This window comes from Pelodiscus sinensis, chromosome 3 (genome assembly GCF_052426305.1).
Source record: "Pelodiscus sinensis isolate ZL-2025 chromosome 3, ASM5242630v1, whole genome shotgun sequence".
Lineage (NCBI taxonomy): Eukaryota > Metazoa > Chordata > Testudines > Trionychidae > Pelodiscus > Pelodiscus sinensis.
The window spans coordinates 89,976,191-89,999,889 of record NC_143054.1 but is presented as its reverse complement, the minus strand read 5'-3'; the positions used below and the strand labels follow the sequence as shown (position 1 = coordinate 89,999,889).

The following is a 23,699-nucleotide window of genomic DNA, read 5'->3' as shown; positions in this document are numbered from 1 at the left end:
TTAAAGAACAGCTAGTCAAAGACTCCAAAAGTAGTAGCAAACATTTTTTATAAGTACATCAGCAGTAGGAAGCCTCCTAAACAATCAGTAGGGTCCCTGGATGATCCACATGCTAAAGGATCACTCAAGGACACTAAGGCCATTGCAGAGAAACTAAATAAATTATTTGCATCTGTTTTCATGACTGAAGATATGCTGGAGATTCCCTAATCTGAGCTGTTCCTTTTAAGTGATAAAAAGGAGGAACTATCCTAGACTGAGGTATCAATAGAGAAGGATTTGAAATATTTTGATAAATTAAACAGTAATAAATTATCAGGACCAGATGATATTCACCCAAGAGTTCTGAGGTAACTCAAATATGAAATTGCAGAACTACTAACTGGTATGCAATTTATCATTTAAATCAGCTTCTGTACTAGATGACTGGAGGATAGTTTAAAAAGCATATGGAGGTGATCATGGTAATTACAGGACAGTAATCCTAATTTCAGTACTAGACAAATTGGTTGAGACTGTGGTAACAGAGGGTATGTCTACACTACCTCGCTAGTTCGAACTAGCGGGGTAATGTAGGCATACCGCAATTGCAAATGAAGCCCGAGATTTGAATTTCCCGGGCTTCATTTGCATAAGTGGGGCGCCGCCATTTTTAAATCCCCGCTCGTTCAAACCCCGTGCCGCGTGGCTACACGCGGCACGAACTAGGTAGTTCGAACTAGGCTTCCTAGTTCGAACTACCTAGTTCGTGCCGTGTGTAGCCACGTGGCACGGGGTTCGAACAAGCGGGGATTTAAAAATGGCGGCGCCCCGCTTATGCAAATGAAGCCTGGGAAATTCAAAACCCAGGCTTCATTTGCAATTGCGGTATGCCTACATTACCCCGCTAGTTCGAACTAGCGGGGTAGTGTAGACATACCCAGAATTATCAGACATACAGATGAATATGATTTGCTGGGGAAGAGTCAACATGTTTTTTTTGTGTGCAGGAAAATCATGCCTCACCAAACTATTAGAATTCTTAAAGAGAGTTAACAGGCACATGGGCAAGAGGGATCCTTTAGATATAGTATACTTAGATTTCTAGAAAGCCTTTGTCAAGGTCCCTCACCAAAGGCTCTTACACAAAATAAGAACAGTCTTTTAATGGTCAGTAAGTGGTTAAAAGATAGAAAATGAAAGTTAGAAATAAATGGTTAGTTTTCAGAATGATCATAGGTAAATAGTGATCCCGTTCTGGGGTCTATACTGGGAATAGTCATATTCAATATTCATAAATAATCTGGAAAAAAGGGATAAAAATATGATAGCAACATTTGCAAATGAGTTAGTTAAGTCCTACTGAAGGGATTTAAAGTAGCTGTTACCACTCACAAAAGTGATCTTGGAGCCATTGTGGATAGTCCTCTGGGAACATCCACTCAATGAGCAGCAGTAGTCAGAAAAGTGAATAGAATGCTGGGAATAACTAAGAAAGGAAAAAGGTATATTGGAACTGGAAAAGGTTCTGAAAAGTGCAAAAGAGTAGATAGGGATAATGGAACAGTTTCTGTATGAAAAGAGATTAATGATTGACAGGGCAGATATCATAGAGGTCTTTATAATCATGGCTAGTGAGGATAAAATAAATAAATAAGGAAGGGTTGTATTTTCCCCTTCTCATAACATAAGGCTCACCAAATGAAATTAATGATCAGCAGGTGAGTGGATGCTGGGCAGCCAGACACATGGGATCAGTAACTCACACAGCAGTACAAGGGGGATTCTTACTCCTTACTTTCCTGCACACGTAGTTCAAATTAAAATTTAGACCCAAACAAATAGGCAAGCTAGCTAGCTATAGTGATAACTATGCCACATATTTACTGTGAAGTCATTCTGTTGTTTTCTAATGAAGAACTTCTCTCTAAATGCAGGTTCACTGTTATTAAAATTGCTGTTTTCACATTTCTATACATTCAAACAATTCTGAACTGCCAGTATACTTCACTCTAAACAGTGTCACTGTGGCATATCTGAGATCCCTGTGAGTTCCACTGTGTTCTAGATTATACATTTAAATACATTTGTTTTGCAAAGTTTGAACCTGCAGTGAATACACAATATTCTGTTCTAATATCTAATCATCTTTCATTATGAAGATTAAGAAATTGTTTAATGAGGGGAAGGGGGAAAGATAGAATAGACGTGGAAAATTATTAGCCACCCACATAAATGTTTTGTCATTTAGTTAGAGCAGGAGTTCACATTCTCCTGTATTCTGCAGCAACCACCCTATTGTTCAAGGAAGTAAGAGGTTCAATACACCCTGATTTCTCATTTTAGTCTGCTGTTAGATGTGGAATTAATATTCTCTAACAGACCTCAAATATTTCCTTTTGTCTGACAAAGGAACTATTTCACAATAGGGTGGTAGCTCCCCTAGAGTTAAATTTGAAATTAGGTTGCTATTTAACATCTGACTTTTTTAAGTGCTCTAAAACCCATATGCTTACTCAAATTGTCTTGAGAAATACTATGCCACATAGAGATCCTAAGTAGCATTAGTGGTCCTAGTTTGAGGTCATGTGAGCAAGGGGTTTGTGAGAAATAGCTAGCTTAAAAAAATCATGTACAGTATTTCCAAAATATTAAGTACTTATTTTTGTGCACATTGTGTGTGTGTATAATTATTGCTGTGAACTTCATGTATGAGTGCATTATTATTACCCTGGTCTTGCTTAGACTGATATCATTGATCTGAACTAGTGTGTGTCTACACTGCACTCTTACTTCAAAATAAGCTACACAATTTGCGCTACACAAATTGCGCAGCTTATTTTGAGATAAATTAGAAATAGCTTATTTCAAATTTTGGCTCTGTCGACACAGTACCAAATTTTGAAATAAAGTGTTATTCCAATAATTCTTTAACCCTCATGGAACAAGGGTTACAGGGACACCAGAGTAGCAAGCCGGTTATTTCGAAATATATTTTGAAATAACAGGTGAGTTTAAAGATGCAGTATAGCTAGTTCAGGATACTTCTAGTATCCCAAAATAGTGCTGCTGTCTGTACATAGCCCTAGTGTTCAGAATCTGCTGCCCCTTTAAGGGAGGAATATTTTAAAAGTTACGTCAAGAAAAAAGTTGGCTCTACCCTGTGGCTTGAGCTGAGCTGGTACATCATAGAAAGTCACCTGCACTTTTGCAGGCAGTCTTCCACCAGAATAAGTAGTGGGCTAACGTGACATGCTATGGTCATTGAAGCCACACACCACCAGTCTAATGTGAGTTTGAGTCCTGTGTTTAGCAGTTTTCTGAGAGAGTATTCATAGAGGTATGGTAAAAATTAGCAGATCAGAGCCCGTGTTTGGTTTTGTATTTTATTGTATCTTGGCAGAATTATTTTAATTTCTGAATTTGTGAGAGCTGACATTAAAATGTAAATGTTTATTTCTTCACAGTGATGCACAAAGACAAACCTGAAAGACCAGAAAAACCTGAAAAGAAAGAAAAACCCATAGGTAATTATTTCTCTTCAGGAGCTGTCAATACTTTTCAAGGTGCACTGGGCCTGATTATCTACTCCCTTGCACAGGTCCTTTAAACCTGAGAGAAACCTCACCAGACCCTGGGAGGTGCTCTCTCTGGGTCCCCCTGGAAGGAGCAGATTCCTTGGGCAGAAGGGGCATGGTGAAGGCTAACCCCCACCTTCCCCCCGCATTAGCCCTTCAATGACTGTCAGAAAAAGAATTTAACTGAGATGATTGGGAAGACATTTGTACATCTGGATTATTTAGTTTTACCTTCCAGTATAATTAGATTTCAGTGATTTCACAGATTTTCAGTTTTAAAGGTTGAAGGGCAACCAGCTATGGATGTGCTAATGACAAAGCAGTTATTGTCTGAAATAATTTGAACACATAAACAAAGCTGGGCAAGGGTTATCATGTTTCACCAGCAGTGAATGTGGCATTTATTAGACTCACATCTTTGGTTTGGGCATGACTTTTGAAAACGAAATACTCTTTTATTTCACCTCTACCTTTTTTTGGGGGGGAGGACAGGTTTCACTCTAAAAAGAAGTCAGCCTGAGATAATCTGTGCACAACTTCGCATGAACTTCAGTGTTCGCATTCTTACTATTATTACTATTTGAGCAGATCTAAGATTGGTACATTTTTAAGACTGGAAGGGACCATTATGACTTCCTGTGTAAAACGGGTTATAGAATTTCACTCAGAATTTCCTGCATCTGGCCCATCACATCTTATTAAGGTAGAACTGCTCATTTATTTTATGCCCCAAATTGTGCTTGATTCTTTAGGGCAGGAGTCTACTGGTTCTGTCCTACAAACATCTGGGGTGTGTCTAGACTACATGGCTCCATCAACGGAGCCATTTAAAGTAGTTTACCCGACATAGTCAATGAAGCGGGGGTTTAAATACTCCCCGCTTCATTATAATAAAAATGGCCACCACGCTGTGCCGACAATCAGGTGATCCAGCACAGCGCAGCAGACTAGACACGAATCGGTCGACAAGGGAAGCCTTTGTCAACTGCTCCGTTATGCCTCGTGAAATGACAAATGCTTCCCTTGTCGACCGATCTGCGTCTAGACTGCTGTGCTGTGCCAGATCAGCTGATAGTTGGCACAGCGTGACGGCCATTTTTATTTAATGAAGTGGGGAGTATTTGAATTCCTGCTTCATTGACTATGTCGGGTAAACCACTTTACATGGCTCCATCAACAGAGCCATGTAATCTAGACACACCCCTGCTGTCCCATGTATCAATGCTATCTATAAATCCTTTTCCTTTTTATATTTTGTTAAAAGCCATTAGTGTAATCAGAGCTGTTCAATACTGGTCTTACCCCAAAAACCTTATGTAAATGGATAGTAAAGTGACATTTTCTATAAAACTGCGACAAGGGCATTTTTTAGCTGCAGGTAGAGAGTGGACCCACATTGCAATTTGCACCTATACACCTTCTTATGGGCTACAAAATGTGACTCTGACTACTGGAAAAAGAGAGAGAGAGAGAGAGAAGTTCCATGAACTGCTTGACCTATTCAGTTATGTCTACACTGCAATACTCTTTCAGGATACCAGAGGTATCCCGAAATAGCTATTCTGTCTTTTGAGCACGCCTGTTATTTCGAAATATAATTGGCTCACTATTCCAATGTCTCTGTAAGCCTCATTCCACGAGGAGTAAGGGATGTTTCAGAATAGCGATTTATTTCAAAATTAGTGCTGTGTAGACAGCACCAAATTTTGAAAAAAGATATTTTGAAATTGACTAAAAAATAATTTTGTGTACAAATTTTGTGTACAAATTTGTGTAGCTCAAATTATGTGGCTTACTTCAAGCTCCAGGCACAGTGTAGATGCACTCTTCCTGGGTTAGTTCTTTCTCCATCCCCATATATTAATGAAGGATTATTATTGCTTTTATTACTGTTGCTTTGTGCTACTTCCAAATGAAATGAGCATAGCTCTCAGCTGTGAGCTCTCTCTGGCTGCGAAACTCTAGTCTATCTTCAGTGTTTCCTCTTGCAAAGAATCATAGAATGTCAGTGAAACATCACTTTCCTCCCAAGTAGAGCTTTAAATAAGAACTCAGATAAACAACATCCATAAATGTCACAAAACTTGAGATCACTAATTTGGGGACAGTCCTGTGAGTTGAAGTTAATGGTAGCTGAATTGCCTAGTTCTTTCTTCACGGTATCAGACCCCAGAATGCAGGTGTCAATTTAAATATTTTTATTCTCACTTAGCTCTTCTGAACTCTGTATCTTTAAATAAGTGCAGTATCATGTCTGTTTATTTCTAGTTGCTCAGAAAATCAAACCAGAAAAACAGGAGAAAACTGAAAAAGCACCTCCAAAAGGTAATTGTTGGTAATTCTTAGATTTAGTATTATGGTGTAGTTTTTTTTTTCTTTTCAGGTGAGGAGGTCTGTTTAGAGTCTGTAGTCAGCATGACTTATCTGATGATGTACTAATCTTTCCTCAGGCTTATTTGGCTAAAGGCCTTGAGCAGTTCCTATCTTCAATTTTGTACAACATATATTTCTTGTACAACACGAGGGGTCCATGAAGCATTCCTATATAGTAATGAGTCTCTGAGTATTGTGTTTGTGTTTCTTGTTGTCCATTTCTCCAAACTTGGATTTAGGGATTTGACTACAACAAAGTCTTTCTCCCTTGTATCAGGTTTCAATTTAGTGGAGACTTTTCTAAGTTGATGTTTTCCATTTCTTGCTCCGAATCGTCTCTTATATCCAAAAATAACTGTTTGTTTTCTTGCTTTTATTAAAATCTTTTTGCTCAAACACATAGTCTGTACAGTTTTCCACTGACAGAAATTGCACTTTTCCTCTCTAGCAAAGCAGATATGCACTGGATAAAAATAATATATCTTTCAATTACCACATATATTCTGGGGAAACAGAGCATGAGGAGGTGGGTTTCTGGTACTCTTTCAATGGATATTCCTATCTTAAAATGTACTTTGGATAGGAGAATTTCTGAATCCATTCAGCCTGCTCCACCACTTTATTTTGTTCATTTATAATTCTTTGATAATTGACTGTAGGTTCCTACATATTTACTTTTGTCTTTACTTTTTAGGGAAGCAGATTCTGATTTAACTGGGTTGGGCTAGGGTTCACCTTTGCAGCACAGACAAGCTGGACTATTCACTATTTGTTAGCTGCCACTCTTTCCCATTTCTATTGACACAGAAAAACAGCTGAGTAGGGCTTGGAAGTGAATTAATCCAGTGCTACCTGACTTGTCTGGAAATAGATTGAGCTTGGACTCTGATTTAACTCTGCCTGGCACCCATTCATTTTGCTGTGATGGCTCAGGCAAAATCAGTTAAGTGCTAATGGTCCTCCAATGTCTTTCTCAGTGGCCTCACCAAAATTCCCCCCAAAAGACAGAGAGATTCTCCTGCAGTTGGCACCATTGAGTGGAAATGAGTCCTAAAGTCTATCTAAAGAACTACGGGATATATCCCAGATACACATGCATGAGAGCAGCATGAGTGATGACATGATAAAATGGCAGCGAGGAGTCCTGTGGCGCCGCGTTTGCAGATTCAGACTAACACGGCTACCCCTCTGATGATAAAATGGGTAGGACTTTGTGATGCAGACACTCACTCCCTTGCTAGGTTAATCCAGGTAAACTCTGCAGTGAAGACAAATCCTCGGTCTCTAATCTTTGTCTTCTTTGTTATTTAGTCAGACAGGGTACGTCTACACTACAGCACTAATTCGAACTAACTTAGTTCAAATTAGTTAATTCGAACTAAGCTAATTCGAACTAACACATCTAGAACTAAAAACTAGTTCGAATTAGCGTTTTGCTAAATCGAACTAGTGTGTCCACACTGATTGGACGCAGGGGCGCATATAAGGGCGGCTGAAACTGGTTCTGGCAGGGCATCAGGTCAGTAGTTGCTTTGTGTGGCTGCTGTCTGAGGCTATCTGAGGCTCGTGCTTAAAGGGACCCCCCTGGACAGCCGGTTCTCAGCTTTTCTTGCTTGCTTGCCAACCTCGCCAAGGGACAGCAAAGCGTTGGTCTCTGTGCCCGTCTGTGTCGGTGCTTCCCTTCGGGGACGCCGCCGCAGGTGGCAACATGGAGCCAGAGCTTGCCCTGAACTTTCTGGTGCACTTTCTGGACTAGCTGCTGCAAGCCTGCCAACAATGGCTCAAGGCTGCCTGGCACCACTTGGTGCACGTCAGCCCCCTGCCTCTCCACCTGGCTGCCCTGAGGGCCGTGGAGGAGCCGCAGCGGCGCCCCGGCACCAGCGTGCCCCCTGCATCTGGCATCTGGACACCAGCAGTGACTGGTGGGACCGCATCGTCCTGGAGCGCTGAGAAGACCGACAGTGGACTCAGAACTTCAGGATGAGGAGGGACACCTTCCTGGAGCTCTGCGAGTGGCTCGCCCCTGCTCTGCGCAGAAGGGACACTCGCATGAGGCCCGCCATCCCCCTCCAGAAGCGGGTGGCCATCGCCCTCTGGAAGCTCTCCACGCCGGACAGCTACCGATCCGTCGGGAACCAGTTTGGCGTGGGGAGATCCACCGTCGGAGCGGTGCTCATGCAGGTATGGCACTCGTCGGCCACTACGCCGGAGGGGGAGGGGGGGCTGCAAGGAGGGGATGGGCTGCCCCAGGGACAAAGGGGGGCGGGAGGAGGGGAAAGCGCCCCGCACAGGAGGGGTCGGTCTGTCCCGGCCGTACTACACGCCACCAGGGGGGTTGCTTCCAGGGCACGAATGCTCCCAGCCACCCGGGCGCCCCACTGATTGGCGCTTTGTTGTGTCTCTCTCCGCAGGTGGTCAAGGCCATCAACTGGGTGCTGCTCCGCAGGGTGGTCCGCCTCGCCGACCCGGACGCCGTCATCCGGGGATTCGGTGCCCTCGGCTTCCCCAACTGCGGGGGGGCCATCGACGGGACGCACATCCCCATCCATGCCCCGGAACACCAGGCGTCCCGGTACGTCAACCGCAAGGGGTACTTCTCCATCCTCCTGCAGGCCATGTGTGACCACCGGGGACAGTTCACGGACATTAACGTGGGCTGGTCCGGCAAAGCACACGAAGCCCGGGTGTACCGCAACTCCTCCGTGTGCCAGCGGCTGCAGGACGGGACCTTCTTCCCCGACCACCACATCAGGGTCAGGGACGTGGACATGCCCGTCTGCCTGGTGGGGGATGCCACCTACCCACTGCAGCTGTGGCTGATGAAGCCCTACACGGGGCACCTCAATCCCTCCCGCCAGGCCTTCAATGCCAGGCTGACCAGGGCCCGCATCATGGTGGAGGGGGCCTTCGGGTGACTGAAAGCCCGCTTTCGATGCCTCCTCACCCGCCTGGACCTGGCCGAGCACAACATCCCTCCCGTGGTGGCAGCATGTTGTGTGCTCCACAATTTATGTGAGAGAAAGGGCGAGGCTTTCCTGCCAGCCTGGATGGCTGAGGCTGACCACATGGCAGGCCACCACGGTCAGCCCAGCACCGCCGCCGTCTGGGAAGCCCAGCGGGGGGCCGTCCGGATCCGGAAAGCCCTGCGGGAGAGCTTCCTGGTGGAGGAGGAGGACTGACCTCTCCCTGCATGCCCCACTGGGGCCTTCTTCCACCCTACTCCCTTCCCCTTTCCCCTCCCTACCTACTGTCAAATAAAGACACCTGTTTTTCAAACAAAAACGTCTTTTTATTTTACATAACTGGGGTGGGGGGAGGGAGGGAGGAAGGAGGATGGGAGAGGGGAGGGGAAAACCTGGGACGAGGGAGCTGGAAGGGGAGGGAAGGGAGGAAGGGAAAGGAAAGCTCAGGGGTGGGGGTCCGGCTGCCTCTCCTGTCTCGCAACACTGCGGGTCCGGGAGCGTTGGTGGGGAATGGTTGTGGAGGGTGGGGTAGGAGGGACGGGGGTGTGGAGGAAGCAGGAGCGGGAGCAGAAGGGGGAGCAGGGGGAACAGGGGGAGGAGGAGGAGGAAGAGGAGGAGGAGCAGAGGGAGCAGGAGGGGGAGCAGGGGGAGCAGGAGGAATTGGGAAGCAGTCGAGCAGGCTCTGGAGGTGGCCTCGCAGGGCATGGCCCTGCTCCTCCAGTGCCTCCAAGCTCCTCCGGCGCAGCCTCAGGTCCTCCTGGACCCAGTGGTCCTGGAGACGGAGCTGTTGCTCCAGGAACTGGAGGAGCCACCTCTGGTACTCCTCCTGGTTCCTGGCTCTCCTGTTTGCCCGGGTGCGGGCGGCTGCTGCAGGCGGGGTGGTGCGCCCTGCAGTCCCAGGTGCTGCGGCTGTGGTGAAACAAGAACAGCGGTCAATTACCCCAGGGGCCCAGGTGTGTGAAACCCAGCTCCCCTCTGCAAGGCCAGGGCCCCTGCAGGATCCCCAGCTGCTGCTCCGTGGTGGGCAAGGCCCAGGCGCACGGTCCCGGGGCTCCCTTTCGCCCCAGCCCCCTGTACGCAAAAGGGGAGCATGATGGTACTCACAGGTGGACGCCTCCCCTGCCTTGGACGACACAGGCGAGCGGCTCTGTGGGGTGCCTCGGGGGTCCTGGGTCCTGGGCAGGCTGCCGGCAGGCTTCTGGCTCTCGGAGCCCTCCTCCTCCTCCTCCTCCTCCGTCTCTTGGAGCGGTCCCTTTGCCCCAGGGTCTATCACATCCCGGGGGGGCAGGGACGGCATGAGCCCCCAGGAGGTGGTCCAGAGCCTGGAAGTGGGGACACGCCTCCGGGTTGGCCCCTGGCAGGCAGGCCCGGGAGTAGGACTGCCGCAGGTCCTTGATCATACAGCGCACCTGCTCCCGGCTGCGCTGGTGGCCCCTGGCGGCCAGGCTGGCAGCCATGCGGCCATAGACTGCCGCGTTCCTGTGGCTAGTGCGGAGATCGTGGACATTGGAGGCTTCCCCCCAAACCTCGATGAGGTCCACGATCTCCGCACTAGACCACGCGGGCGCCCGCCTCCTGCGGCCCCAGGCAGTGTCCTGGGAGCTGCCAGGCTGGTACTGGGAAGAGGGGAAGGGCTGGGGGGCATCGGGTGGCTGGCTCATGGGTGTCAGCTGCTGGGTGTGCTGGCACAGGTGCTGGCAGCCTTGCAACTGGCACAAACTGTGTAGCCAGCCCGTGGCCCTTTAAGAGCTCCGGGGCCGGGAGGGGGGCAATAGAGTTTCCCTGGTTTTGGCCAGAGTGGCCACCAGGGCAAGCTGGGAAGGGCTAGCCTCCCACTAGTTCGAATTAAGGGTCTACACAGCCCTTAATTCGAACTAGTAAGTTCAAACTAGGCTTAATCCTCATGGAATGAGGTTTGCCTAGTTCGAACTAAGCGCTCCGTTAGTTCAAATTAAATTCGAACTAACGGAGCACTAGTGTAGCGCCTATGAAAGTTAGTTCGAACTAACGTCCGTTAGTTCAAACTAACCTTGTAGTGTAGACATACCCACACTGATTAGATCTAGAATAATTTATATGTTAGTGAAATGAAAGTAGGCTCTCAGCAATTAATTTTGCTTGATTTTGGAGCTGTTCAAACATAGTGACAGTGAGTTACAATGTCTGAATCAGATTGCTTTGCGTTTGTGTCTTCTAACGAAAGGTGTGGGAAAAGCAAGTGAGAGTACAATGAGAGAGCAAATGAAAAAATGAACATGATTTGTAAAAGACAAGCACTATCCCTTACCTTTTTGAGGGATGAAATGTAGTTAGCTTTTCTATCTTCAGTGTGTAGCACATTTTTCTTAAATATCAAAGTAGGTTTTTTTATTTTGTTTAAAAAGGTACATCCTAAGGTAAACCAGGAGTGGTCTTCATAAAAAATAAAATTTGCAAACTCAATTTAGGCTTGAGTTTGCATGCTCCCTCCCAAATCCCTCTCCCAAACCTCCATTAGGTTCAGACAACCCTAATGTGTGATCTGTCTGTCTCTCCATTTTTGTTGTATTAAATGTGCCAGTGAGTGACTGGACAACATGTTTCTGCTTAGCTAACTGTTGGTGATTTGACTGCATTAGTAGCTAGGGAGATATTACGATCCATTTCTCTTAAAAAGCTCGTCTACCCTTAAAACATGCAGCAGTGGCACAGCTGCACCACTACAGCTGGAGCCCTTCAGCATAGACACTATTGACAAGGATGGGAGGTATTTTCCATCAGCATTTCCATTAGATCAGCATAGATAACCCACTTCCCCGAGAGGCAGTAAGTAGGTTCATGAAAGAATTTTTCCATCAACCAAGTGCTGTCTACATGGGGATTGTTTTCACTACACCACTCGATTGCAGATTTTTTGCACTCCTGAATTACTTAATTAAATCAACCTAATTTTCTAGTATAGAACAGCTCTAAATCCCAGGGGAGAATTCTGTGCATGAACAGCTCCTGTATATGAGTTGCTTAGTGCACACCTCTTTAATTTGAGCCGTCCTTCCCTCAAGCATGTTTCCTACATCAGTATGTGTCAGGCCACTTCTCAGCTTTAGCTGAGGTTTGCTCTATGTTATGTCATCTGCTACTAATGCTAAGGGCTCATTCCAGCTGGTGGGGATCATCGGAGCATGAGGATGCCCAGGCACTTAATGAAATGCCAGCTGCAGGGAGACATTGTAGTACAGAAGTCATTGTGGTGGTTCTAAACCACTTAAAATTCTCCCTACACACAGGAGATCCTCTGAAGGCTGAGTAAGCAGACTTGAAAGTAGCTTTTCTGCCCAGGTAAAGGGCCCAAGAACTTATATTTGCAAGAACACGATCTCAACAAATCAGCTAACAAGCACATACCCAACAGACCATTACATTGAGTGTCCATTCCAGAGTGGAATGTGTTGAAAGAGAATGCTACTGTTATTTAGCTGTCTCTCAAATTAAGTGAAGATAACTTTCAGGGACATTTTGTTCCAGCAAAATATGGCTTCATGGTAATCAAGGAGAGGAAGGAGAGAAGTATCAGAGTAGAAGTTTGATACATTTCTGTATCAGAGAATGAAACCTCATATAAAGGTGATTAAAATCTTGTGCCAACTCAGAGCTCTGTGTTAGAGCTGCTAAAACATCACCAATTTATATGGGTATATCTGTGTTACTGACTCAAAGAAGTTGGAGCCCTTTTTAAAAAGAGGGACATATGGAGTAAATTGTAAATGAATGAAACAGAAATAGGTTCATGAGATGTGTCATGATCCTGGGGCAATTCTTTTGGCAACTCTTTTTCTTCAGTTTTCACAGTACATTTTGTAAGGAAAAGTATATTTTTATTCATTTTTAGTCATTCAAAAAGTCAAACCTGAAAGAGAAGAAAAAATTGAAAAGAAAGCTCCTCCTAAAGGTAATTATTCCTTTTTCATTGCATTTTGATTTTACAACAATTTATGCTGAAAAGTTAAATCCTTATTTTGAGCCAGCAGAGAGTGAATGTGTATGAAAGCAAGCTATATATAGGCAGTTTTGATTAAATAAAATACACTTGTTGAATCTGCTTTAGCATAGTACAAAAGATAGATCTTTTAAGATAAAGAAAATAAAATCATGTGCTACTGAATCATAAAAAAAGTCAAGAGCAAGCTTGCCTGTAAATGACATTTCCTAAATGTACTGAACAAAATCAGCCAGAAATTTCAGCAGGGATGCTGGAACAATTTTATGATGGGGGTGCTGAGAGCTATTAAAACAAACTGTGAGCCCTTTTATTTATTGGAAACTACTTCAAGCCAGCAGCATCTCCAGCATTCCTGGATCAAGCACCTATGAATTTTAGTAGTGTTGTGACCTTGTGTAGAGTTAGGAATTGGCTCTCATCTAAATATTATTCCGGTGTCATTAGTAATTTCAGTGTCCATATAGTTAATTTCAGTTTAATAGGTCCAGTAGCTTAGTGGAAATTGCTGTACCACAGCAATATGGGAGACAGGAGTTTTGCAGCAACTTCTAACATTGCTTCAGGGTCAAATAAACTTGAAGGTTACAGAAGCAGCACATTTGGAAAGAGCTAAGTTCTCCACTCCAACACATGCCCTCAGCTCCCATCAACTTCATTTACAGGCTTTCATATACACACACTTTGGAGCTTGGGTCTCTGAAGAACCAAGTTAGTGCCTTGATTAGACATGTTGCCTATTTTGTGTCCCATCCTGTAAGGTGTTAAGTACCTGCCATTCCATCTGCAGACTGTATGTCAGATAGACCCTTAGATATGAAAACTATCATTAGCAGCTTCTACAATCTTTAATGTGTATTTGTCCAGAGGCCAACCTGGTACAGTCTATGGTGGGAATAGCAACTGTTAGTGAGGCTATGATGACATATGATGATGTCACAACATTGCCACATGAAATTATGACATTCATTATTACCACACTTGAGATCATTCTCCAGATTCAAGGTATCATAAGATTGGCAAGGTTACTGTATACACTGGCAGAAGTGTACTGTGGACATTCTTAATTAGAGGGAACCATTTAAAAATAAAAAGGACTCTGAAAATCTATTACCAGATCAGGCTAGATACTGTTAATAATCACAATGATTTTATTAAGAGAAGATGTTGTAAAAAACTGCAGCTTATGCACTGTAGATGAGGCCTAGCCTGACCTATCTAAACAAGACATTGTACCATATCGTAGTTCTTAGAGATGATTTTCCCATTAATGACTGGCTACATATATGGTTGGATTGCAAGGCCAGAATCCAGGGGACCTGATCCACCTTGACATTACTACAGTTTGCCTGGCTGAATCATGGTCAGCGTGTCTAGTGGTTAGTACAATGAACTAAGAGTCAGAACACATTCCTGACTATCACAGACCGAGTCATATAGGCCTGCTATAGCTCCACTGAAATTAATGACTTTAATGAGTGATTTATAGGGTATTTTATATTTTTGTGTGTCCTCTTTTACACATAATTCAAAGAAATACAATTATTTTGTAATTCCCAAACATTCACAACTTGTGAAGTGTATTTCATTACTTGATCAGAAAATTTTCCATGGAAATGTAAATCAGAAAATGCTGGTACATTAAAAGTGAAACTCACTCTGGAAAAGGGTTGACGTGGAAAAAAGCTGGAAAATTGACTTTTTGTGTTGAATTGAAAATCAATTGATAGTAGAAAAGATTAAAAAGTTGAAAATGTCATGTATTATATTAGAAAGGAACAGCAAAGTCATTATCTCTAGTATTAAAGATTAGGTAGCAGAAACAGAAAGTGATTGTGAGTTGCCTGTTGTAACAGAAGAAGCTGTTAGCATCATCAGGAAGGAATCACTTCACTTCTTCCCCTTCATATAATGAAAGGCCCCACATATATGATTAATACAGTTTATAAAAGGTATAGAATTGTTGAGTATTTTATCCACTAGTTTGTTTAGAGTGATTTATATGCCTTCATTCCCTTGGGCTTCCCATTCTGTCTTGTTCTCTGTATCCATCATGATTAGATTTGTAAGCTGTTTACAGCAGGGACTATCTATAATTTTTTTATTTTTTTGTACATTGTTAACACTAAAGGAATAATACATTACACCAATTTGAATTAAAAAGGTGCTTGGTGTTATTATTTAGGAAAAATTATTTTTACATTTCTTTTTTACATTCAGAAGAAAAGAAAGTGAAGAGCCCCAAAGTTGACGAAAAAGTTAAAAAGGACACGAAAGATGGAAAAGAAGAATCAAAGACAGTTGAAAAAAGCAAGCTGACAGAAACAAAAGTAGAGGAAGCTGGATTAATAAAGGCAAAACCGAAAGTGAAAGAGGAGAAAGCAGTGAAGGCTGAAACAAAATCGGAAAAGAAAGGTAAACAAAACCAGGAGGAAACAGCCGAAGATGCTAAAAAAGTAGTAGGGAAGAAGCAGAGACAATGATGTGTAAGCTGGCAGAGACCAAGTCAAATCTTCATATATGGAAAAAGAAAATAATAGTATCTTTCAATCCCCATTGGGTCTCAGGTCACTAGATGGAAACAAAACACACACAAAAACAAAGGTTCTTAAGCTAATCCACCAGCATGACAAATGTTACTGGCATAACTAAAGATTCATTTTGCATGTGAATGTTTCATTCAGACAACAAGGGCCAGTTTTCACAGTTACTGAACATTTTGGAGCAGAAGAGTTGAGTAAGATATTCAGATCTTAGATCTTAATGCTAAAATTGGGTGGTTTTTAAATTGCCCTTTATTAGAAATTAGCCCTTTTAGTGATTTTTAGTGATTTTTTTAGTAAAAAGAGAATGTGACATGTTGAATTAATAGTGACATTAATTTGATTAAGTATGAGTTACCTAGTGGCCTACCAGGAAGTATATTTTGATTCTACAATTGTGTATCTTTTCTGCTTAACTATGACAAAAATTACAGTTGATAGAGTGGAATGTATAATTTTTATTACATCAGGCTAAACCACGCTTTGTACAACACAATGACAAGGTAATGCCTCATGTGACTTGATGTAGTCTGGAAACATGACCGGGTTCCAGATTTCAACTGAATTTAAAAGAATTGTTGTTCTCATAGGAGGGAGCAAATGAATTAGTTCCATAATGGGTGGGTATTCACTAAAAGCATATCTCTGCAACAGTCAGGCTGGATTCTACTACTCTCCATTCACACTGAGCTGTGCTTTGCGTACACTGTGACAATTTATGTAATAAAATCCAACTCAGCTTGAATAAGGTTAGCAGAATCTGGCCTGCTATAATTCAGCCACACTACAGGCTGTGGTTTACTATGATATAACCAGAGGCAGAGGTACCTCATGTACCCTAAATCTTGATACCTGTGAGCATACCCATGTGTCTGTGCAGAGCCTCTTTGAAGTCAGTGAGGCAAGAATCTGCCCAAGCAGTTTCATCCATAATGTCTGGGTTGTCATCATTGGCCCATGTGAGGGGTTGTTTTATTTTACCTAATGCATATATTTTAGACCTCTGAAAATAATTAAAGGATTTAGAGGCCTAGGAAAAACATAGCTCCTTTCCTGGCATTGATAAGCTGTTGCATTAGCATTTTTTACATTCCAACTAAATTTAGTTTTCACGGGAAACACCAGAGCCTTTTGGGATAGTAGGAGACTGAACTCCTACTGATGGCTTTGACCGCACTCTGATGGCTTTGACCTGTTCACTGTGTTAGGACCTCAGCTTATTGTAGGATGCACTCATCACTTTTTTTCAGAATCAGGCTCCAAGCAATTGGTTCAGATTCAAGGTGACTGAACATATGTAAGAACACTGGTAAATGTTAGATGTTTCCAAATCAATTCACCTCCAGTGTGGGAAACTTTCTGTTAAATTGAATCTTTAGCCCTGAAGTTTCAAGAATCAACTGGAAAATTGCATCTTTATTTGAAATCCTGAAGGCATGTTTCTTGCATTGATATCATTGAAAGAAATTTTCCAGTGACATAAATGGGAACATGGTTAACTTACTGTTTCATATGCAACAGTACATGGTGTTAGTCATTCTTCTGTAATTCTATATTGTGATTGAGTTTCCATTACAAATGTTTTCAGGATTTAAGTAATGCCAAAAATTTGCTGAGGGCTGAAATTTATCATAAAATATCTTCACCCAGATGTAATTAAAAAAAAACACTTTTGACTTTTAAAATTACAGAAATATACAGGAGAAATAAAGTAGTCCAGATCTATGTTTGCATTCCAAAGTTTAAAAATGGTCTCCTTTCATATACATGAAAAGTGGTAGAGATTTCTAGTCAATAAGGGACTAATGTCTTTTGACCCTAATCTAAAACCCATTGATGTCAATGGGAGTCCTTCCATTGCCTTCAGTGGGCTTTGGATAGGCCTTTAATTTTGAGAGAGATTCATTGTCCTTTTATTGATTCAGATAATATCTTTATTTTAGTGCACAGACTTCATGCACTTGTTCCAGCCAAATATCTTAAAGTCCCTAAGTATTTGTTGGTCAAGAGACTACCCAATCCAAATGAACTATATATCTTTATAAATAAATATTGAGAATTTTTTTTAAGAAAATAGTTTTTCCGGCTGCTTTTGGAATATCAGAAAAAGGTTTATTTTTTGCAGCCCTTTACAAGTTGATATAATAGACCTTAAAGGCTTCACAAGAACTGTTTATAGTCAAGGATCTTTGTACTCCATGGACAGCTTGATATGTATTTTATAGCAAGGGTCTCGAGATTCTGCAGCACTCTAGGGCAACAAAGGGAAATCCTGCAGCAGCTTCTGATTAATTAAACATTGAGGTTTGGGGGAATTAGATATGAGAGATTACGTCTACACAGCAAAGTTAAATCGAAATAACTGCCCTTATTTTGAAATAACTTTACTAGTGTCTACACAGCCAAACGGCTATTTCAAAATTAATTTGAAATAGCGGAGCACTTGTTTTGAATTTATTAAACCTCATGCCACGAGGAATAACGCCAAATTCGAAATAGCTATTTTGAAATAAGTGCTGTGTAGACACTCATCTCGAAATAGGAGGCCTCCAGCCTTCCCAGGGTGCCCTGGTGGCCACTCCAGCCTCAATCAAGAACACTCCTCTCCCTCCCCCGTCCCTGGAGCACTTAAAGGTGTTGACTCTGGCCACAGTGCCTGTGCCAGCTCCAAGCCTGCTAGCCCAGAGCCAGCAGTCACTGCCCCGACCCAGTGGCCCCAAAACATGAGCCAGCGAGCCACAGGTAGCCAGCCCTCCACCACTCCCCATGACTAGTCTTCCAGCTCCCAGGAGCCTGCCAGGGCCCGGAGAAGGCGGGCGCCTTCCTGGTCCAGGGTGGAGATCATGGACTTTATTCAGGTTTGGGGGGGATGCCCCCAACGTTCATGATCTCCACACTAGATGGAGGAATGCAGCCATCTACGTCAGGATAGCTGCCAGCCTGGCCACCAAAGGCCACATGAGAACCCAGGAGCAGGTTTGCATGAAAATCAAGTTGGTCTGGTGAAACCCTGAGCCCTGAGCTTTCCCTCTTCCTTCTTCTCCTTGCTTCCCCCTTCCAGCTCCCTCCTCCCAGGTTTCCTCCTCCCCTCTCCCACCCTCTCTTCTCCCCTCTCCTTCCTCCTTTCTCTAGTCTCACCAGAGTTTCATCCCTCCCCCCCAATTTTGTTAAATAAAGAGAGTTTGTGTTCATGAAAATACGTGTTTTTTATTTGACATCAGGAGGGAGGTTAGGAAGGGGTAAGTGGAAGGACGTGAGATTGGGATAAAGCACAAGCCCCCAGTGGGGCAGACCAGGGAGACTGTTAGTGCTCCTCAGGATGTAAGCTCTCCCGCAGGGCCTCCTGGATACTCACAGCCCCCCGATGGACCTCCCAGATGGCAGCCTGAAGAAAGTGCAGCCAGGCTCACAGCAACATGTCCATGAGAAGCACCAGAGTGCCCAGGAGCAGCTCTGGGTCCATGTTGCAGAGTGCTGTGGTGTCCCGAGTGAGGGCAACCAGAGCATACACAGACAAAAAGCTTTACTGTCCCTCATCAAGGTTAGGCAAGCAAACAGAGAAAGCTGAGAACTGGCTGTTTGCGGTGGGGTGTCCCTTTAAGCACAAGCCTCAGATAGCCTCGGGCAGCAGCCACACAAAGTAACTCCTGACCTGATGCCCTGCCAGACCTGGTTCCAGCCAGCCTTAAATGCGATTCAGCATCCACTCAATGTGGACGCGCTATTTTAAAATAGCAAAACACTATTTCAAAATGCATTTTGTGTGTAGACGCATTATTTCGAAATAAGCTATTTCGAAATATTGCTGTAGTGTAGACATACCCAAAGTGAATAACAGCATCAGCACCATATAATTTCTATGATGTAATTTTATAATTGAATTCATGTTTGTTCTAAAATGTACACTATTCAATATCTGGCATAATTTTATCTTTTAAAAAACACACATAATTACATCAGAGAATTTGTCAAAGCTGCTCACTTTGGTAAATGAGTAGAGGGTGTTTTTTTTTTTTTTTTTTTTTTTTTACACCTATGATAGGAAGGGTTGGAAGACCGTCTGGAATTGCTGAAGAAGTCCTCCAACTGGATGTAAATCCTAAAATAATGAATGGCTAAACAATACTGACATTTGAACTGTCATCATTAGCTTTCAAAAATAGCATCCCTTGGAGATGAATGGGGCAGTTTTCCGTTCCATTAGAGCTATAGTTTCTATCTAACTGCAGACTCAGTGAGCCATTCCTGTAATCAGTTTGCACTCAGTCCCTAAATGACCTGTTTTCTTCATCATTGCAAATGTTAGAAACTTGGACCAATGTTTTTAACACTGGGTGCCTAAAGTTAAAATCAATCAGTGCTCAGCATTTCTTGGACACTGTTTTGACTTAAAGAACATCAATACCACAAATAAAGGGGTGTTAGTTTAGCAAGGACAGGTGCCAGGACAGTATTAGGGAAGAAACAAGGGCACAGGTCTGCAAACACAGAATCTGCCAAGAGCTCCTGGTGGGTTCCTATTGGGGTGGCTAACGCTCATGACAACTCATGACGCCATGTCCTTACTATCATTACTACCCACCAGCTAGATTAAGGCTAATGTGGGTATGCTAGTCTGAACTGCAATCACACCTTCATTTGTGGTGTAGATATACCTGAAATCCCTAAGGATACCCTGAACTTCTTAGCTTTCATGACTTAAAAAAAAAGCACTTAGTATCTAAAGCATGATTCTGTGGCAATTTTCATAGCTGCTGAATTGCAGAGTACATATGGTTCTATTTATATTCCTGTTGAGTATCATTCTCTCTTTCTTATTGGATTTTCAAAAGTCCCTAAAATCATATTAATAAAATATTCCATTATAAAATGTTATTAAATGTGAATAGTTAAAAAGGAATATTATGGGTCTACAGAAGCCATTCGGTCTATTGGCAAAATCAGTTTACAGGTGGGCTGAACTTTTGTACATGCCTCTGAGGACTTTGGGGTCTTCTGTTTAAAGGTAACCAGTAATTAACAATATAAATAACTCACTGAGACATGTTCAGAAACTAAAATTGAAAATGATATAACAGTTCTCTCTTAAGGCCGCTAACGTGAGGAAATTCAGAACTAAGTGGGTGGTCCTGCCATTGCTTTTCTACTGTGAATATCATTGACTTCAAGGAACAGCCCTTGTTCATAAGCACTACACTTGGGAGTGTTTGCAGGATTGGCTCTAAAGTTTAAACTTGATCCTCAGTTTACCTGATTATTTGTTGCCAAAGAGTGGGTGATTTTATGCATTTTGGATGAAGTTCCCTCTTAATGCACAGGACCTATACAAGTTTCTCTTTACTGATCATGTCCTGCACAGGGGTAATATTGGGGGTCAGGAGGCTGAGCAGCAGTGCAGGAGTGCCGGTTCATGTCCTGCACTCTGCAGAATTGCTCTCTGCATATACTCACTGCAAGTCATTTTGTGGGTGGGCTGGTTATGATTTAGTAATAAGCCAAGGAAAGATTCACAATTCTAGGTTAATACAAACCCATTTGGCCTCAGTACCCCATGCAACCAGTACTGAAAGAAAGAGAAAACTGTTTAAAGTCTGGAAAAAATACTGAGAGAAATCACAAAAATAGCCAAAAACATGTTTTGTCACTGCTGAGCTTTGTCTTCAGTGTGCATGGGGGGTAAAAAGGCCTTTAAACTTAATTTCTCATTGCTCTTTTTTCCTTTCTGCTCTGTTAGATCAATATGCATTCTGTCGCTATGTGATTGACATGTTTGCACACAGGGATTTTTATACAGGTACCTTCATATATCATTGAACTCTGTTCTACTAGTCTTTGTTTTTCTGACAGATTCTGCTTCTTTATGCACTAAAGTTTGTTTTGTATTTTTAAAAGGCTGCAAAATTGCAGAAGTGTGCAAGTAGAATTTTTTAATAAAGCATAACAACTAATGGCTGTACTATCAGAGCTTTTAATTTTTCTTTCTGCAACTGCATGAATTAAAATTAAGGGTAACTTAAAAGTGAAGTCAATGGAAAACTGTAGAAAGTGCTAAAATCTACCATCATCCTTTTGTGCCAAGAAAGGTGCAGAAGACTAGAATAACATCTTAATATGTTTTTTCCACAAACAATAAGTCCAATATACTTAATTTTATAAGAACTGAAACTGCATTGAAAATCATCATTGCTTTTTATGTGTGAAAATTTTTACCTCATCTGTAACTTTTTTCTTTAGCTCCTCTTTGACACACACACATATCTCCTCTGACACACCTTGGGTGTATCTAGACTACATGGCTCCAATGACGGAGCCATGTAAATTGGTGTATTCAACATAGTCAAAGAAGCGGGGATTTAAATAATCCCCACTTCATTAAAATAAACATGGCCACCGTTCTGTGCCGATGATCAGCTGATCCGACACAGCGTGGCAGTCAAGATGTGGATCTTTCAGCTGGGGAAGCCTTTGCTGACCGATCCCTTATGCCTTATGAAACGAGGTTACAGGATCGGTCGGCAAAGCCTTCCCCAGCCAACAAATCTGCGTCTAGACTGCTGCACTATGTCGGATCAGCTGATCTTTGGCACAGTGCGGTGGCCATGTTTATTTTAATGAAGCGGGGATTATTTAAATCCCCGCTTCTTTGACTATGCCGAATACACTAATTTACATGGCTCCGTGTAGCTCAGTGAGAACCACTGTTAATGACTGAGAATTGAGTTGGCCCCATGACATTAAGCGTGTGTCTGCACAGCAAAATTATTTTGGAATAATGGCCATTTTTCTGAAATAACTACGCGAGCATCTACACAGCAATTCCGTTATTTCAAAATAATTTTGAAATAACGGACAGCTTATTCTGACTTCTGTAAACCTCATTCTACATAGAATAATGCCTATTCCAAAATAGCTATTTTGAAATAAAACGTGTGTAGACGCTCTACTTCTGATATTTCAAAATAGCCCCTCTTCAGGGCCATTCTAAATTATTCCTCCTGGGGCTCAAAATCGAGATAGCACATCTACATTAGGGAAGCCTGCCTTCGATTAATTTTGAGGCGTCTCTGTGGTGTAGATGGGCTGTTTTGAAATAAACTGTTTCAGAATAACTATAGCTTATTCTGAAATAAATGTTCAGTGTAGACATAGTCTAAGTGAGTTCAACTGTCCTAATCTTATTTAACTGATAGTTTTCCAGGAATTATGGTGCTAAGTGTTTAGCAGAAGTACAACTATGTCATGGATGACATAATCTTAGGAAGAGGTCATATATACTTTAAATGAAACAAAATTTGCTGAAGTTTTTATGGGAACAGCCAAAGTTTCAATACCGAGGGAGGGATATGAAATCAGTCAAGCTTTGCGTAAATACTTATTTGTTCAAGAGGTTACACATCCATTTTAGACTTAGATGTATCAATTAGTACTCCCTGCTTTTTCCTTATTTGTCCTGAGGAATCTTCCTACCATAGATGCTTTCCTTCTGAATTACCCCAGAAAAAGGCAACTGGTAGTGAAGGGGGCAGCAGCAGAATGGGAGAAATATGTACAGGTTGCCCTGTGCCAAACTAGGGAGAGAGAAGGAGCAGGTTTCTCATTTCCCTTCAAAGATCATAGGATTTTTGGAGAAAAAGGTAGAGTGTCCATTTTGTTTTCTCCATCCTTCCTTTCCCTGTCCCCTTCCCTCCTTTCCCTCCCCCCTCTCCACCCGCACCAATGAAGACAGGAGAGAAGGCTAGTTGGAAAGAGAGGAAAATGTTACACTGGCTCAAGTCCTGTCATGGAAATCAGACGCAAGTGGAGGGCACTGGTCTGGAACTGCAGTCAGATTGACAAAATGGTTAATAAACCTTCATCATGCTTTCAGAGACCCTGATTAGTAAAAATATTTAATATAGCTTCATGGGGCTCTTCGGGATCTCACTTGTGCCTCTTCTGGCATTTGCAAGGATGGCTGCAGCTCATTTTGTTTTGCCTGCTCTCCAAGCAGAACATTCTTCACAGAAGCGCTCCCTACATTGCTTGATACACCCCTGAGGCACAGCAGAGTTTCTCTATAAAGGAACCAGACTTGTTGAGATAAATTTGTCTTGACCTTCCCAACAGCTAGGAAATTGGAAGGCGTAGGGGTAAGGGAAGAGAAGAGAGAGATTGCATCAAGTAGAATTTTAGAAAATACCCATGTTAGCCTCATGGTATTGTCTCTAAATATGATGATACAGTCATATTGAAGCAGCATCACGATGTAAACAAGAAAGCGGGAAAGGTCTGGAAGCCATAACACTTT

General features: G+C 42.7%; 1 protein-coding gene across 17 annotated transcripts in view; it reads left to right on the top strand.

The window, feature by feature from the left end:
• The window catches only part of TRDN (triadin), a 313,306-nt gene that overhangs the window by 115,538 nt on the left and 174,069 nt on the right, over window positions 1–23,699 (top strand). For 12 of the 17 annotated variants that reach the window (XM_089777236.1, XM_089777237.1, XM_089777240.1 and 9 more), the window contains exons 8-12: window positions 3,447–3,506; window positions 5,826–5,882; window positions 12,762–12,821; window positions 15,090–15,284; window positions 21,147–21,206. In XM_089777236.1, the coding sequence (XP_089633362.1) occupies window positions 3,447–3,506; window positions 5,826–5,882; window positions 12,762–12,821; window positions 15,090–15,284; window positions 21,147–21,206 (432 nt within the window). The remainder of the gene's footprint in view (window positions 1–3,446; window positions 3,507–5,825; window positions 5,883–12,761; window positions 12,822–15,089; window positions 15,285–21,146; window positions 21,207–23,699) is intronic. The other 5 variants (XM_089777234.1, XM_075924089.2, XM_089777241.1 and 2 more) reach the window with 5 other exon arrangements.